The sequence below is a fragment of the Grus americana genome, chromosome 16 (genome assembly GCF_028858705.1).
Source record: "Grus americana isolate bGruAme1 chromosome 16, bGruAme1.mat, whole genome shotgun sequence".
Classification (NCBI taxonomy): domain Eukaryota; kingdom Metazoa; phylum Chordata; class Aves; order Gruiformes; family Gruidae; genus Grus; species Grus americana.
Genome location: NC_072867.1, coordinates 5,079,506 through 5,096,484, shown reverse-complemented (window position 1 = coordinate 5,096,484; position 16,979 = coordinate 5,079,506). Strand labels below are relative to the sequence as shown.

General features: G+C 52.0%; 1 protein-coding gene across 4 annotated transcripts in view; it reads right to left on the bottom strand.

The window, feature by feature from the left end:
• Positions 1-211: 211 nt before the first annotated feature.
• The window catches only part of SRRM4 (serine/arginine repetitive matrix 4), a 48,037-nt gene continuing 31,269 nt past the window's right edge, over positions 212-16,979 (bottom strand). For 3 of the 4 annotated variants that reach the window (XM_054844912.1, XM_054844914.1, XM_054844913.1), the window contains 5 exons: positions 10,803-11,140; positions 9,021-9,233; positions 8,649-8,759; positions 6,878-7,021; positions 212-6,300 (listed from right to left, as the gene is read on the bottom strand). In XM_054844912.1, the coding sequence (XP_054700887.1) occupies positions 6,036-6,300; positions 6,878-7,021; positions 8,649-8,759; positions 9,021-9,233; positions 10,803-11,140 (1,071 nt within the window). In that variant the 3' untranslated portion in view covers positions 212-6,035. The remainder of the gene's footprint in view (positions 6,301-6,877; positions 7,022-8,648; positions 8,760-9,020; positions 9,234-10,802; positions 11,141-16,979) is intronic. The other variant, XR_008579586.1, reaches the window with a different exon arrangement.

Below are 16,979 nucleotides of genomic sequence, written 5' to 3'. Positions count from 1 at the left end.
ACCCAAAGGGCAGTGAGAGCCTGGCCCAGGCAGAGCTGCCAGGAACACCAGCCCACAACTTTTTTTGCTTCAGGCAACGCCCTGAGGAGCCGGCCCTGGGCAGCTGGGAGTGGAGGCACATGCCCTTCCCTGCAGAGCAGCTGAAACAACCCAAAATATCCCATCGCGCGCAGTCGGATCCAAAAGGAACATGACAAACGGGGCTGCGATGAGAAGGAAATACTGTCCGAACCTTTATTGGAACCTTTTTTTCTAACCAGACTAACAACTCAAATACCCCAGGAAGACTGAAGAATACAGTATGTGTTTCGATGGAGAGCAAAGGGAGTTTTACAATGAAGTCAAATGAACAGATGCGCTGGTGTCATTTGGTAAGGAATCGACCAACAGGCGAGAAAACAGAGACACCATTTCCCTTGCGGCTTTTCTCCCATCTTGGCATTTGTTCTAGATCTTCGCATTCCCTGGGTTTCGAAGGCGGAGAGCTGCCCCCAGGCCGGTGAGGTTCAGGGTCTTGTTCTCTAGGCAATAGCCCAAAATTTGGGATGCTCGACCATGAAGCTGTTCCTACAACAGCAGATGTACCGGTACTTCAGAGACCCTCCCGGTCATGTGCAAACTTCCAGGTAGCAGCAAAAGTCATGAGAATTATTTATTCTCTGGTAAAGAGGTAATAACACCCCACTGGGCACTAAAGGGCAAAGTCGTCACTTAGGCACCTGAATCTGTCCCTTTCTCAAATACCCCGATAGCCTGGGCTGAGCGCTCTGCAGCTCCTGGCCAGCTCCACGGGAACAGCCCAGCACCGGGCACTTGCCTGCCAACGCCGGAGCCATGTCCACCCTCCGCCAGCCCAGGCAGCTCTGCCCACGGGGCACAAACACTTCCCACTCGGATGAAGAGGACAACAGATGGAGTGACACTGGGGCAGGTTGCGATTTTTAGCACATCCCATGCTTTTTTCAAAGCTGGGGTAGAAGCCTGCAGCAAGCTCTGGGTCATGTTGGAGACAACAGGAGAGACCTCCCCAGTTCTGTCCTGGCCACCTTTCCCAAGCTCACATCTGGGCAAAGCTACTGGTTCTGGCACAAAGCTCGGGGAAGGGGGCAAAGCAGGACATGGCACGAGGACAAGGGTCTCAGGATGGGGCAGGGTGGACATCCTTGCTTCCTGGTAGAGACCTCGGCAAGTCACTTCAACTTTATCCCCTTCCTCGCATCAATGAAAGGGCAGCAAGTCCTCCCTTCCCCCAATAACCACTGAGAGCCAAGAGAGGGTCAGTGGTGGGAGATCAGAGATCTCCAGGGATCTTTGGTGAACCAAGCAGCCCTACGAAGAGCAAGGTTATTCCTCCGCCACAGCTGGCCTGTCATCTCTGAACGCCCAGCACCTTTCCAGAGGGTTGTGATTTGTCAACAGAAGCTGGTCCAAGAAGATGGAGGATTTTCCCCTGCCTTGCTCATCTCCATCTGAGGTTTCTCCTTAAATCACCAGTGGTTGAGCTCTAGATGAGCCCAATTTGTCTGCCAGATGCCTCTGTGCCGGCCTCAGTAATTCACCTGATAACCTCTCTCCAATGTATATGGCAACACCTCAAAGGCTCCTACCTTCATGGACTCAACGGCAAGGCCCAAATAGCTTTTTAAAGGTAATGCTCAATAAATAGAAGAAATAAATATTAAATAGAGGCTAAATCTTCTCAGCCTGTTCAATATATGTACAATGCATAGCAAAATAACAGTGATTGGCTGTTGCAGACAAGTTTGGTACAACTTCAGTCCCCCAAAACAACAAAAACATTGAGAAAAATTGCAGTGAACATAAAGCAAAGCTCAACCAAGTGCTGTAACCCGTGAAGAAAAGAAATAACACAACAGTGCTTTGAAATATCCCTTATCTTTGCTTTCCAGCAAACCTGCAGAGATTCTGCTGGGTTTTCTGGAGCCTGGCCCCAACGCCGGGGTTGGGAGACGAGGGATGAGCCTCGCTCGGTGTGACAAACCCAGAACCAAGGCTGGTCCAGGGAGCGGGGAGAGCCAACGGCATGGCTCTGGGGTGAGGGGGACTGCAATGGGGAGAGGGTGCTGCAATGAGCGCTCTGCCAAGGAAAGGCAACCGGGGCGCTTGTGGGATGGAAACAAAATTGTGGGTGGGAAAGAGCCTCCAAGTTTGAGGAAAGCAAAAACCTTTGAGATAGGGCCTCCAAAAAATGGTGGAGATATTTTCCTGAAGCCTCTGGGTGAGGCTGCGCCCAGCCCTGGGCATCCCTCGTGCGAGCAGCGATTCACCTACACCGAAATGGCCGAGGTGCCTTTCCACCAGGGAACACTGCTCTTTGCAGAGAGCACCAGCAGCATTCTGAGATGCCAGACGTGGAGCAAAAAAATCCATAAAAGTGATGTATGAACGAAACAACATTTAAAAAAAGCAATGGCAGAAGGCACAGAGACAGAAAAGCTCATGGGCTTCTCGCAAACCAACCAAAAACCTAGTTGTCCACCAACAGAGAGGGTGATGTTGCAGGTTGTACTAAAAATCTTAAATAAGTTAAAAAATAAATACCACCACTGAGGAAAACTCATATGTATATGCACATATGTACATATCCATATACACGCACATACACGTACACATACACACACAGACTTGGTTAGGTCCTGTCACCAGAAGCTGGATTTTGCAAGCACCTTCAGCACGGATCACTCTCTCACGGTCTCATTTCTTTAGTTTTTCCATGGGTGGGTCATCGCGCAGCGATAAACACGGCAGGGGAGTCCTAGCGACGGCATCCTCCCAGGGAAACCAGCGGTGCCTGTGCAGAGCTGCTCGGTTTCGGGTTGTGCGCTGGCTGCGGAGCCAAGGGAAACAGCAGCAGCAGCCAGCTGGCACCCCGCCGGCGCGAGCACGGACCGGGGCGAGACTTCCCCTTGCAGTGCTGCAAACTCCCCTTCACTCGGCCGGCTGGCAAGCAGACCCTCGCTGTCACCTCCGTGAGGTCCTAGACCCACTTCTCTGGTGACATCCATCACATTCCTGCACAAATCTAATGAGAAACCGTAGATTTTAACATGAAAACAGACAAACAGTTCTGCCCTGCACCCTCTAGCCCTCGCATGCTTTCCGTCCCGCTCCAGAGAGCACAGCCGAAGGGACACGTTGGCAGCAGGAGCGACCGTCACTCCAGCCACATCGCCGAGAGGGGCCAGCACTGTAAACCTTTACACAAGAACAGTGGCATGGAGACATTCAAACAAACAAACAGATCTAAAAATAACTTATTGTTCAAAAAAAAAAAAAGAATAATAAATAAATACTGGTAATGGTGACCACCTGCATCCATTCTGACATACAATTAAAAATAGAATAATCATAATAATAAATAAATAAATAAATAAATAAAGAGGTTTACTCCAATGCAAGTCTGCTCGGGAAACCCCAGGAGCGTTTAGCTGCCACGGACTGTACAAGCAGAGGCAGTCCTTGAAGCGTGGATCAGCCGGACGGGTAGGACAGCCGCTCTCAGCCCCGCGCAACCCTCGGAGTCATCTCCTGTCCCGCGGTCGGTAGGTGCTGCTGCCCTGATGCGGTGCTTTGATCATCTGTCCCCAGCCACGAGGAACTCAAGTCAATGTTGTGTTTTGATATTTACACCAGTTGCACAAAGCCCCTCTTCTTTTCCTTTTTGACTTCCTGGCGCGCTGCTTCCCTGGTGCAGATGCACATGTGCGGGTGTGTTAAGGGGCATGAGGCTGCTCTCAAAACACTGGTAGATTTGGGATATGGGGTCCCATCGCTGCCTTTAGGTCTTCCTGGGGAGCAGAACAGTGGGGTGTTTCAGCGCCAAACTGGGAGAGACTCTTTGGGGAAGAAGCGTGAGGTTTTCAGCCCTTTACGAGAAGGGAGTTCACTGCAGAGGATGGCCAAGGGGCTGCTGTCAGGGCCGGGCAGGGGCACCCTGCTGCAAGAACACCCCGTCTTTGATCCCTTGATCACAGCCCTAGAGCATTTCCTCACCCCCACCAGGAATGCTTTTCTCTATGTCCTCCCAGGAGACGGACACATGTCCCCACCAAGCCACTGACCATACCAGTGCCCAGCTCTTTGCCTCGGCCACCCTCATCCTCACCTCACCTGCTGAGAGCAAGGCGGAGGATGAGGGTCTGGGAAAAGGGGGGGCTTTGGGGGCTGAAGGCACAGGACAAGGGGGACCAGCAATAGGAAGGATACTGGGAAAAAGGGACCCCTGGCATAAAACTTCCCCTCGTACCACCCAGGTGGAAACACACCCCACACTGCTGTACTTTCCAACAGGTAACAGGTTTATACACTTGCTAAGGCGATCACCCGGCTCCACCAGAACACCACACGGCACTTGGCCTTCCTCCGCTCGCCGCTGTGCCTCTTTACCTGCTGCAGTGGGACTGGGGGCTCCAAGTAACTCTTTAGCTGGGGAATCTGCATTTCTACCCCCTCTCCTCCTCCAGCAGATGCCGGCTCCACTTAGCCCTCTTCTGTGACACTTAAATGACACACCTCCTTGACTCATTAAACCCAAACTCGTTAATAATCATGCAGGATGGAAGGGGAGGGGATGGAAAAAGGGAGGGCGGGAAGTCTTAGACCCAAATTAGCGTCTCTAAGCACCCAGGTGTTGTAAGAGAAAGAAACTCCTCAGCACCAGCTCAGCCTGTGCTGGGAGAAGCCTTTTGTTGCCCTGCAAAACACAGTAATTGCGCAGGCAGCTGGGCTGGCAGGCCTGGCAGGGAGACAAAACCCCAGGGCTGCCCGGGGAAGGCAGGGCCTTCCTGCCGCTGCCCGCGGCTCCTTGGAAAAACAAGCAATTAGCGGGGGGCCCTTTCTGTCCCCCTGCACTGCTCCATCCTCCCAGCAACAAACTGGGGCCGGAGTGCATGTGCCCCAGCTCAGTGCGGGCCCTGTGATGGGGCTGCTGCAGCTGCTAATCCTGGGCTCAAGGAGAAATGATTCCTTGAAATGCTCCGGGCACAGTTAAAACTGCTGCCTGTTGCGAGGAAGGGGAATTGGGGTCCCCTGGCTCATGCAATGCCTTTTAACCCTGTGGGCTCTCACTACACCCCACAGCTAGGCTATCTCCTTATCTCCTTACAGTCCCACCAGCATTGCACTCCACGGGCAAGGCTCCTTTAGAAAAACCTAAACCCAATCTGCAAGAGGGCTCCTCTGAGAAGGGAACCCCACGGCCCCCACCTCCCATGCCGTGGCCGGACCCTCGGATCACAGCACGGCGCCAGCTCCCTTCTCCCTCCTACCCCACCGGCCCCAGGTCTGCTGCAGACCTCAGCAGTTTGCTCGCAAGCAAGTCACAGTGCTGGGGGGGGATAAAACAACCCTGCGAAAGATGATGCGTATCTGATAGGAAAGGGTGGGAAAAAGAAGGGAATGGCTTTTTTTTTTTTTTCCCCAGGAATTACGTCAGGAAGGATTTCTAGCCTTCTTTTTATAGTAGGGACTGGCTGACTGGCAATAAATAAATATTCTCTCATGGAAGAGGTCTGGAGGAAAGAGCCAAGGGACCTGATACTTGCCTGGGTGGGGACAGGTCACCCCCACTCATCACCAAAACTTCCCAGCAAATTCCTCCTTAACTGGGTCTCTCCCTCCAACAGAAATTAACTTGCTGGCTCCTGGTTTGGCACAAGAACAAGGAGCTGAATTCTTTCCTTTGGACCAGCTGGTAGTGCTTCGGAGAGTGGCAGCGATGGGGAGACGGGGACTTCTGGGAGGATGGAGCAGGTCTGTGACAGACCCTCTGTAAAGCACCGACCCTTTGTCCAGCCCTGGGGAGCTGGGACGGATCCACCGGCTCCTCGAGGTGGCAAAGGGGCTGCACTGGGCGCATGGGGGCTCTTACTCTGAACTGGGGAAGGGGGACCCGGCACTGCCACCGCATCAGTATCAGGGATGATTGCTATCGATGGCCAGGTAGGTGAGAAAGGAAGCGGAGAATGCCAGGAATCTGGAGGTGACACCGGCACGCGTGCCGTCGGTGGCACTCCCTAGCGACGCAGGCTGTCAGAGCTGCCTCCTGAGTCATAGCTCCTGCTCCTGCTGCGGCTGCTCCTGGGGCCCGAACTCCGGCTGCGGCTCCTGCCCTCGGCGCTGCTGCTGCTCCAGCTTCGGCTCCGGCTTGTCCGGTAGCTGGAGTAGCTCCGGCTCCTGCTCGGGGAGCGGCTAAAGCTGCTGTACCAGGAGGAAGAGCTGCTGGCGCTGCTGGAGGAGGAGGGACTGGGACGGTAGTAGGGGATGGGGCGTTTGCGGGCACTGTGGGGACAGAAGGACATGGGTTACTGGTAACACAAGGACTGATTTACTGCCAAAATCTCCCAAAAGCACTTTTTACTCTGCACAACACTCCCCCAAAATGTGATTGTGTTTGCTTAAAAGTTAAAAAAGGAAGAGAACAGGTAGTCAGTGGGCCTTGGGATTCAAAGCACCAAGTCTGAGGCCAGGCTCTTGTCCCAAAGAGCCTTCAGCGTGAAGGTTAGAGTCAATATTTGACTGTCTCTACAGTGTGGGACATCTACCGCAGGAGAGGGTGAAACAAAAAGCTTGTAAGGGTATGCTTCTGACACCTGCCAGGTGAATCCCTGCTCTGCCTTCATCTGCCTTTTTTCCTTTGTTGTTAAATAAGACCCCCCCCCCCATCCTCCCTCTGCCTCTAGCTGGAAATCCCTAAACTCTAGGAGGGGCAGAAGGGCCTGCTGCCCAGGCTCAGGGAAACCGGTCTCCTCCTGGAGAAACCTCCGCTGGCAAGGGCTGGGACCCAAGGAGATCCCACCTTCTGCCCAGGGAGCGCCAGCTGAGCCTGTCTCCAAACAGCAGGACTTCGTCCCCTTACCTTGTGATGCGCCGAGCTTCGAGGTGGCTGGGAGAGTCTCTCCTGCGTTTCCTCAGGGGTGAATAGGATCGCCGCCGCCGGCGGTCACGCTCCCTGTGCGACTCCTTCTCACTGGAGCCATACTTGTGCTCTCGCTCGCGGTCTCTGGGGAAGACACAAATTGGAAACTGTCACTGCTGAGTTTTTGTGGGGTGGGTTTTGGATATGGAGGCAATGACCCGTGAAGGCACAGAAATGCTCTGGTAGCATCAGCCCTGCGCACGCTCGCTTAGCTGGACAAAGAGTCACTCATCTGGCTGGACAGATGGACACCCACTAACTGAGTCTGGTGGTTTCAGCAGTGTCTCCTGGTGGCCCCATGCTGTCGAGCTACAATGGCTTCCGTGTACCTGTATCTGTGGATGCACTCAGTATTTAGCTCTACTAAAATTGCTCTTGCTGGCTGTGCTGCAGAAGCAGACGAGAACAACCCTGCCAGCAGGCCCCACGTGAGCGGAGGGCCCCCGGTATCCCTGCCGGGCTGTGCAGCTCCGCATGGCTCGCCAGAAGGAGTGCCGGTGTTGCTATGGTTTTCTCCTCTGTTAAATTCCTGTACACGTCAGCACAGGCCCTTCCGTGGAGCGTAGCTGACTTCATACACCCTGCTCAATGCCATCTGCAAAGCAACGTGTTACAGGTCAAGGGCCTCATGCTTGCATGCAGGAAATATTCTCCTACAACAGTGCAGGGATTGTCATGGCCTGCAAGAATCAGACCCTGGGAATGTAACATTTTAAGGGTGCAAAATGTTCACAGTGGCAGAGATGTTACCAGAAAAACCTGCCCAAAGGCACCTCTAGAGCGGAGCTGAGCTGTGAGATGTCTGTTTTCTGTGGGGTGTGGAGGGAGTAGAGTAGCCCGGACTGCATTTCCCCCTGCAAGGCTGTGTGAGTGCCAGCACGAGGGTACCTGGCATCTGCGCACGCCGCAGGGGCACTTCCCAGGGCCTGACAACTCTTTGGCAGAGCCGCGACTCTGAAAAGCGGAGTGTCCGTCCCTGCTGCAATGAGATCCCTCTCTGACAAGGGCTGCAGCCCTGCTGCCGGGGCCGCTGGCTGGCACGGGCTCCTCAGGTGATGAAAGCTGTGGGCAGCCCAACGCTCTGCCCACCATTTACACCAGCACGATAGAGAGGGGCACTCCCCGGGTTTTCCTACAAGGCATCTCCCACTCACACGAGGCCCCGGCAAACACCATCGAGCAGCCACCCGCGCACTCTCGGCTGCATAGCATCTTCCCTGCAAGGGCTCAGAGCGGAGGAACAGCCACTTCACCTGCCTCACGCTCCAAGGGTGAGATTCCGTGATGCTTCAATGCTAGAGATAAACCAGGCCTCTCTCCCAGCAACCTACCCCCGAAAGCGCTTTGAGAGAGTGAAATTCCCCTGAATCAAGGCAGGGCAAGTCCTTGACTATAGGAAATCACTCTTCCCACAGCGAAAGGCTCACATCTCTGGGCTCTTCCCTCTGCAACCAGCACCAGCTCTGGGGCAATAAATGCTGAGAAATTTCCACTGGACTGGGGGCCAACATAACATACTGCATTATGCCTTACTCCGTGTCCCCCTGCTCCCTCTCACCCCGGCGCTGAAGACTAAAGCACCCAGTGAGGAAGCTGAGGGAGCAGTTTGGGACTGGCAGAAGGAGCCAGAGAGTGTGCTGGAGTCCAAACAAGTGATGGAGGCAGTAGGAAAGCGTGAGGCAGCAGATATGACATGAGGAGACAGCTGTACCTGCTAGGGCTGTAGCGGGAGTAACTGGGGCTCCGACGAGGTCTTGAACTCCTGCTCCCAGGACTTTTTTTGCAGGATTTGGAGGAATAGCTGGGGGAACGTGAAGAAGACCTGGAGATAGGCAAGAACCATAAAAGAGTTAAAGACGCTAGAGGGTAAGGCTGTACCAGACTCCTCCAAATCTGGGCTCAGGGGGAAGAGATACCCCATATTTCATGGTCTCAGATCAACTCTGAGTGGCCAGTTCACCCCAAGCCACGTGAATCCCTCGGCACTCCCAACTCTGACACCTCCTCCTGCACGCAGCCTGCCAGCCTGCAAGAGTTAGACATTGCCCAGGATCACAGACACAGCCATTTTAGCTGGCCTTACCTCTTTCCCGAAGAGCAGGACCTGCTTCGGGAGTACCTGGGAGAGGCCTTGTGGTGTGAGGAGCGGGAGCGGCTGGAACTGGGGGAGGATCTGCCCGTGCTGGTGTACGACTCGCTGCGGGAACACGGCCTCAGCAGGGAGCTGTGGGTTGGGGATGGAAGGAAGTTTCGTTTCTTCTCCTCTGAACAGCTGAGGCACAAGGACAGGCACCCCCTGCGAACATATATTTGGACAGTCATTGAAGCTGTGGCTGAACTGGGACTGGTCCCTGGCTGAGGGGAGCACCATGCTCCAACCAACAAGTACTCCCATCCTCCCACTCCCCAAATGGGGATAAAGAAGACCTCCCAGCTCCCCAGGCTGCTGTTGCAGGAGACCCCATGTGTGTGTGGGTCAGAGCCCAAGTGCTCACCCTCCAGGCTGTGCCAGGGCAGGGCTGTGGAAGAGGTCTCGGGTGGTGTGAGGGGCAGCTCTTCTGCCCCATGCCTGGCACACCAGAGGCGTCTGGTTGGCAGAGCCTGGGTCAGGGCAGCAAGCAGGTCCTGGGGAGGGAGCTGACACAAGGGAAAGCCAGAGTGCGGCAGGGCAAGGGCCTGTGCCCCAGCCTGGCTGTGGAGCAGCACGAGCGGGCACATCCCGTTGCCTTTGGACAGGGCTGCGTGAGTTCCTCCACTTCCAGAAGCACCCTGGGTATGAACTGGGGTTACAGCCCAGCAGCGAGGCAGCCTCCCAACAGGCAGAGCCAGGGGCAATCCCAGCTCCACCCATGAGAAGTCTGAGTTCTCCCACTGGAATCACAATGTGAAAAGTATATACAGCCCTAAAATTTTACCCTCTGACTGAAAATCGAGGGCTTGTTCTTCCTAACACCAATTCCCCTGTCTCCCTCTCCTCCCTCATCCAGTGATCCCACCCCCAGACCACATCCTGGCTCTAACTTTCAGCATTTAAGACCTGAGGGCCTGAGCTGGAAGAGCTCCCTAACACCTCCGAGCACAGCCTTGGGCACCAGCCACCGCGCTTCAGCGCCTTCATCCCCAACATCACCTGGCAAACCCCCAGGAAGGGGAGGCGGTGATGGAGGCTGGCATTGACTCCCCTCTCCTGATGATGACCTGTGGCACCGGATGGTGGTTTGGCTCCTGTTGCCGGCCCTGATGCCCTGTGGCCCCAGCGCACAGAGCTGCTGCTGTGTTATCCTGCACGTGCCCCTCCCTGTGCCCCCCACCTTCAGGAGATGCTATCTAGTCACCCATGACCAGTCCTGAGTGAGCTGGGAAGGAGCAGGCTGGATTTGGCTCATTGGACAGGTGAAAGAACAGCCTGTAATGGTTTTAGCAAAAATGAACCCCGCTCCCCTTCCCCACAGTAAGTGGAGGGGGAGAATTAGCACAGCAACCCCTGATGCACCTTTCCAGACTTTGCCCAGTACGGTCAGCAACTCTTTTCTTTGGTTTGGTCCTGCCCAGCTGAGCAGGGCTGCATTCAGGACACGGCTCGACCCAGGGCCAAACCCTGCATTAGCCCCATTAATGCCAGAAGAGCCAGCACAGGGGCGTGATGGCTGGGTTTTCATCTTCCTCCTCAGGCTACAGTATTGGTCATCGCTGGGTTGTGGGCTCCAGACTGGCAAGACCGTGGGTCTGATTTATATCTAACTGCCTCCAGACCACAGAAACCTCCCTGCTAGCTCACCACTGCAACTGGCGAGCGGGCAGGAGATACAGAACAACAACGTACCAGGTATTTGGCTGCCAGCAGCAGCTACTGGTAATCACTGACCTTCGGTCTTGTCCCTGGGCATCTGGAGACAGATTTTCCAAAGCTGTTCCCTTGGTCTGGGAAAAGCAACTGGTGAAGGAATTTCCTGAATCAGAGCTGTTATCGCTGTTGGCCAGTTTGGGCTTCCCGGACGAGAAGGCATGGCCAAAGCCATCATGGACTAGACTTCTTTTCTCCTGGCTGTCCTTTGACCTGGATGAGCTCGTTTGAGTGGAGGGAGGGGAGGAAGTATCGTTTCCTGAGTCATATTCATGATACTCTCCGTTCTGGCTGGCTAGGTTGCCAGGCGGGCTGTCTGTTTTGGTAAAGAGGTCAGCAGAAGACCCTGACTGAGAGATCTGAAAGCAAAAAAGCCATTTGGCATTGTTTGAACGGTTTTTGGGGGGTGTTTTTGGTTTTACTTCACTTTTTTTTTTAAATAAACTCAGAAATTTTACCATCATGATGCACTGAAACAGAAGGAAAGGAAAGAAACAAAGAAAGAAAGAAAGAAAAAGAAGAAAGAGGAGAAGAAAACAAAAGCATATATCCCTGAGAGAAATCCACAATAAGCAGAAACTTCTTTTCCCCCTGCTATAATAATGGGAAGATTTAGAGATCATGCAAAGAGTATCAGCATGCGATTCATGTTAAACAAAAGAGTTCAACAAAGTAAACGGGCAACCAAAGAATCAAAATAACTAACTGAATAAGATGGTGTAACAGAGGACAAAGCCCTTATTTAACCTTAAAGAGGGGGAGAAAAAAAAAAGATGGGTATATACATATAAAAAACCCTACATAATCCTTGGCAAGAAAACAAAAATGAAACAAAATCTTAAATGAGCAAATTTGTTAAGCTTCCTTAATAAAGAGGCTGAACGAATGTCACTAAAATAAGCAAATAAAAAATCAAATCAAGGGCTTCTGTACAAAGTAAAAACTGGCAAATAAACAAGCTTATCACTTTGAAACAAAAAAGAAAAAAAAAAGGAAAAAAAAAAAGGAGGGGGAGGGAAAAAAGAAAAATCCCTCTGGAAATAAAAGGTATACAGATACTTCTTTGTGTGCTTTTTTTCCCCCTGAAGAAGATATAGCTAATGCGCTCGAGTGACCTCTAATAAATTCCCTGGTGTCTTGCGGATAGCATCCACTTACCCATCAAGAACTCCTCCTTTAGTAGGTAAGGTGTAAGAAAAAAGGAAGAGCGGGCAACATAAGTCCATCATTAGTCTCAAATTACATGAAAAAAACATAAACCCTCTCTTCAATCCACACTGCCAACTGTTTGCTCGCCTCCTCTATGCAAATGTCACGACTGCTTTTTGTCTCCTTGCTTGTCTCACTTATTATTCATTTTTGTTTCCTTCTGCTTTAAATTAGGCCGTCCAGCCTGTTCCTGGAGGCTGATCACTTGTGCTGAAAAGTCGCAGCTTGCACTAAATCCCCTTGGGTTTCGTGGAAGTGATAAAGGGCACTCAAGTGAGGGAAGAAGTAAAAAAAAAAATAAAGTAGAGGAGGAAAAATATCCCCCCCTGTGCTGTATTGGAGACCTACAGGGAAGGGGACGACAGCCCTGCTCCTGTCAGCCTCTGCGTAGGGTTCGACCCTACCCTGGCTGGGTTTCCGTGGGTTGCTGAACCAACAGGTCAGCAAGGACCCCAAACCCACGTAGGCTGCCCTGGGCAGGGCTGTTGTCTGGGAGCCTGAGCACCACCAAGGGGATTTACATCATTTGAGTATTTTATAGGTCAGTTTTAACTCCAGTGGCATTTCTCTGAGCCAGTCCAGGAATGTACCGGCACTGGGAGTGAGGTGATGTTAGTGCTAACGTCTGCCCTTGCAATGGGGTCAGAATTAGGGCCAAACGTGGACCCAGCACATCTGCACTCTCATGTGGCCACCTCCTCTTTCACTCAGATGCTCTGTTCTCCTCATTCCCACCCATAAGGTTTGTTCTGGGGTCTTCAGAGTGTGGACACATAGGTTTGGTTCCCTCTGCTCGGGATAGTCCTCCAACATGTTCCCAGCAATCCGTGCTCCCTCAAACACCTGCACATGTCCTCACACCACACTCTGGGGCGCACAATGCCCTCCCTCTATGCCATGCACTCACAAATATGGGGTATTCTGAGCAGAGAAAACCACATTGCAAGGCTGGTAATATCTCAGGGAGCAGAGGAGACTCGGATCAGCTGTCACACAGCAGGGACTGGGCCAGTCCCTTTTGGAGAGCTTAGCCCTGGACCAGCTGGTGCAGGGACAGGGCTCTTTCTCATCCGCAACAGGGCTACAGACCCAACTGTGTCACTTTTTACATGGAGTTCCTTCATCCCATCAGATGGTGCCTTCACATCTACCCTCCTGCCAGTGGCATCTGATTTGTGTCCCTGGGGGGGTAGCTCTCGACCTAGTTCAAGAGGTGCTAACTGGGACAGGGACAGCTGACTCAGACACACGTGCTGCACCAGCAGTGACTGAAACCAGAGCGGAGCTGCCAACACACCGAGCGGCTCTCGGCACACAGTCTGCAGAATGATGACTGCCCATAACATCCTCACCCTCTGAAAACACCTGGAGTTAGAGGATCTCCACATACTTCCTATGTTGCCAAGGAGAGAGGCATTACTGCTTCTGGGATAAGGGACAGAGGGACAGGAATTAGTTCATCCCAGCAAATCCGTACCGGAGCTGGGGACTCCCCATCCCCACTCCATACTAACTTCTAAGCCATGCTCAGTCCTAACTTGGAGGCATCGGGATCCCCAGCAGCAGACATGGGAAATGAAGTGATCCGTCTTCACTAGCCAACTTGCACCTTCAACGCAGAAATACTGGACAAAGCAGAAACATCTCCCAAATGTTCCCAACCAGGAATGAATGGAGACACACATTGCAAGTCCTCATTTCAGCATCTGGTACTGCTCCTTGCTACTTCTCAGTTCTAACACTCCTCTACCAGTCCTTGTTTATTCCAGTACAAACTGAAATGTCAAAGGAGCATAAGAGAGCCAGGTATCAGGCTCTGGTTTTCACCATTTCTTTCTGAAACCCTGATGCCACATCCAGAGCCCTGAGAGAACCTTGCTAGGAACCACCGCTCTCTCCCCAACCGCATCCCAGAAGATATAGGATTGTGCTTTCAAATATGGCACCAGATTGTTTTAAAAGAGATGGGTTATGATTTGCATTAGATCTGAACCCTAACCAAGAGTCAACCAGCTTTTCACCACCTTTCATTTGCAGGCATAAAACCACCGTGTGAGGTCCTCCCTCGCTGCAGAAGCAGGAACGGCCTGGAGGGGGCACGGGGCTGCTCCGAGGGACACATCGAACACACAAACACCTCGCTTCTGTTCCCTCCCGGTCTGAACCCAAAGACCTTTCTTTCTGCCAAGAAATACAGCAGTTTCTTGGCATTTCTAAAACAGCTTTTAAGACTGCTGCTGGGACCTGGGACCTGGGACCTTGCTTTTGCTTTGCCTTCGCTGAAGTCTACCTTCAAAGTGGCAACTGTTGTCAGCACATCACAAATTCTGTCAAATGACCGGGAGATCAAGCAGCTCCTCTGTAGCTCAACATCTGTGGCAGCAGCACTCTGGGAAGAGGCAACATGTGGATATCAGTGAAATATGGAGCCCACAGTCCTTGCGAGGGCTGGAGGGTCTGGCTAGGGCAAGGCAGGTTCCGGGGGGAACACAGCAGCTTCTCAGCACAAGTCTCAAGGTGCTCAACTTGCCTCTCTGCTCGGACAAATTCCCCATCTGATGACCTTGGCTTTGCTTCTGGTCCCATTTTACTGCTTCTGAAAGGCATGCCAGCCAGAGGAGATGGAAACAGAGCACCACATCTGAAAATACTGTGCAGAGCTCAATTGAATTCTAATGGCTTTTTATTTTTCTAGGGTGTCTTGAAATGAGTCTGCTCTTTCATGAATCTAATTTTCTCTATGAGAACATTTGGATTTTTTTCCCCCCTCTCTAATAAGTAATTAAATAGTCCCAGTGAACTTTGCTTTCTCCAGCTTTCAGCAGGGGACCCACTGCTGCCCTCAAGGGAACTCAAGATATATATTTATTGGATTTTTTTTGTTTCAAATCATTATTTAATCAAGATGAAGGGGGAGTAGAAATGAGGCCCTCACTCATACTCCAGACTGTCATTTTGAGTGCAATCCTAGACCAAGAGTCAGTGCAGTCTAATAGGTTACAAAAACACAATCACTACTCGTCTTCCAATTAAACTGAACAAGTCCATTTACTGCGCTGCAAACAGCCCTGAGGCGAGAGATGACTATACATTTTCTCAGCCATAAGGAGACCGAGACCCATCAACGAGCAGTGTGGCACAGCCTTGCTTATAGTTGGAGGATTTCTTTCTTGGGTCTTTTTTCTCTTGTTTTGCAACTCACTTCAAAGTGGAATTAATTTCTTTTTCAGAGGTGCATAATCTCTCCCTTTCTTTCTTTTTCTGTGCGTTGTAATAATGAAAGGAATAAAAAACTTGCATCAATGACCCCGGTGAGCCTTGCTCTTGGCCAGGGCCCAGCAGACATCTGCCGAGGAGCTGCCGGCACGGGGAGCAGCACCTGCTGAGGGGGGCTGCTCGGGGGGACGAGGCTGCGTGCCGGGTCTGGGGTACCCCCATCTTCCAGAGCAGGAGGCTGGGGGGAGGCCTTCGCCTGGGGGAAAGGGGCTCACCTCTGCTGACGATTTGCCCCAGCTGAAAAGCCAACTCCTTATTAAGGGAGTACAAAAGATAGCAGTGCTGTAGGAATACAATAAAACCTCTTTTTGCACAATTATGAATCCCTCACAAGGAATATTGAGTGGAAAATACCCTTTTTTTTTTTTTTTTTTTTGCTAGATGGAGAGTTCAGGGTGAGGCTTTCTCTACCACAAGGGCTACATTAAGTCCGGGAGCGTGGAGGCAACAACACAACTGTCCCTGCAAGGTCAGAGCTTGGGTTATTTGGGGCTGGACGGCAACACTGCTGAGCAGCCTGGCTCCCAGACCCCTTGCTGGGGGTAAATTCCTGAGAATGCCAGGCAAATGTTTGTTCCTTTGCAAAGATCTTTTCAGCCTGCTGGGGTGGTGCAGCCAGCGTTGTGTGATGCAGGCCAGGGTGTGCCCACCTTGGCTCAGGCCAGGCTGGCGCTACTTTGGAGGAAGGGTTTGCTTTCCACCACCTCCTCTGGTACCTGGTGTACAGCACAGCCCTTCAATGGCTGCAGGCCTCCCTCCTTCACCCCAGGCTGCTGACATCCCTCTGGTCCCGGCACTGTCTTGCGAATTTACCAGACAATAATCAGGGGTAACCTCAGTCCCCTGGCTGGGAGGGGGGAAAAGGAATAGCAAAAAAAAAACAACTGCCATATTATGGAAGGGTTAGCCTTTCTGCTCTTCAAGGGCTCTGTTTGTTGTCACAAACGTGCTGCCTAACAGTTAAAAGAATAGCTTGTCCTCTGTAAACCAAAATCCAGGCTAGGAACCAGAGAGCAACAGCAAGCCAATATGCAGGTCTGCTATAAGGTTTCCTGAACCTTCCCTGCACACGCTGTCCCAGCCCCTGCACAGTATTTCCCCACTTCTACCTTTCTGCAGATGCACGAGGACAAACAGCATCATTTGGAGCAAGTCTACCCCACCGAGCCTCACTGAAAACCTTGCTCAAGCCTGTATTAATTTGTGACATCGTAAATGAGCTTTAGTGGAAATAAAGGAGCTGGCAAGGAAAGTGTGTGCAGCGCACAGTTATCTTCATCAAATCCAAAGGCAATTAGATTCATACCCTGCAGGTATTTATATTGCACTGCTCAACTGAAAGCACAGTGGCATGTAATACATCTGTGCTGGTGTAGAATAAAGTGTCTGCAGCAGGTTAGGGGTGTTCTGTTCAAAAATAGATGCTGCATATTAACCACGGGTTCTTCTGCATGCTGAGGCACAGACCCACAATCCTATTCTCAATAGGCGACTATTGCGGCTGCATGGGATTAAAGGGAGAACGAGAGGGTGAACCTTGGAAATTCACTGCCAAAAAGAAAAGTAGCAGGGAGCTTCGGGGTGTTTCTACATGTGTGCATGCATAAAGGCAAGAGGGAAAGAAGCAGCAAGGTAGATGCATGGGCAGGACGTTATTTTGTATGCTATATCCCTTATAAATTACAGGTAGGTCTAGCTACAAATTGTGGCTGT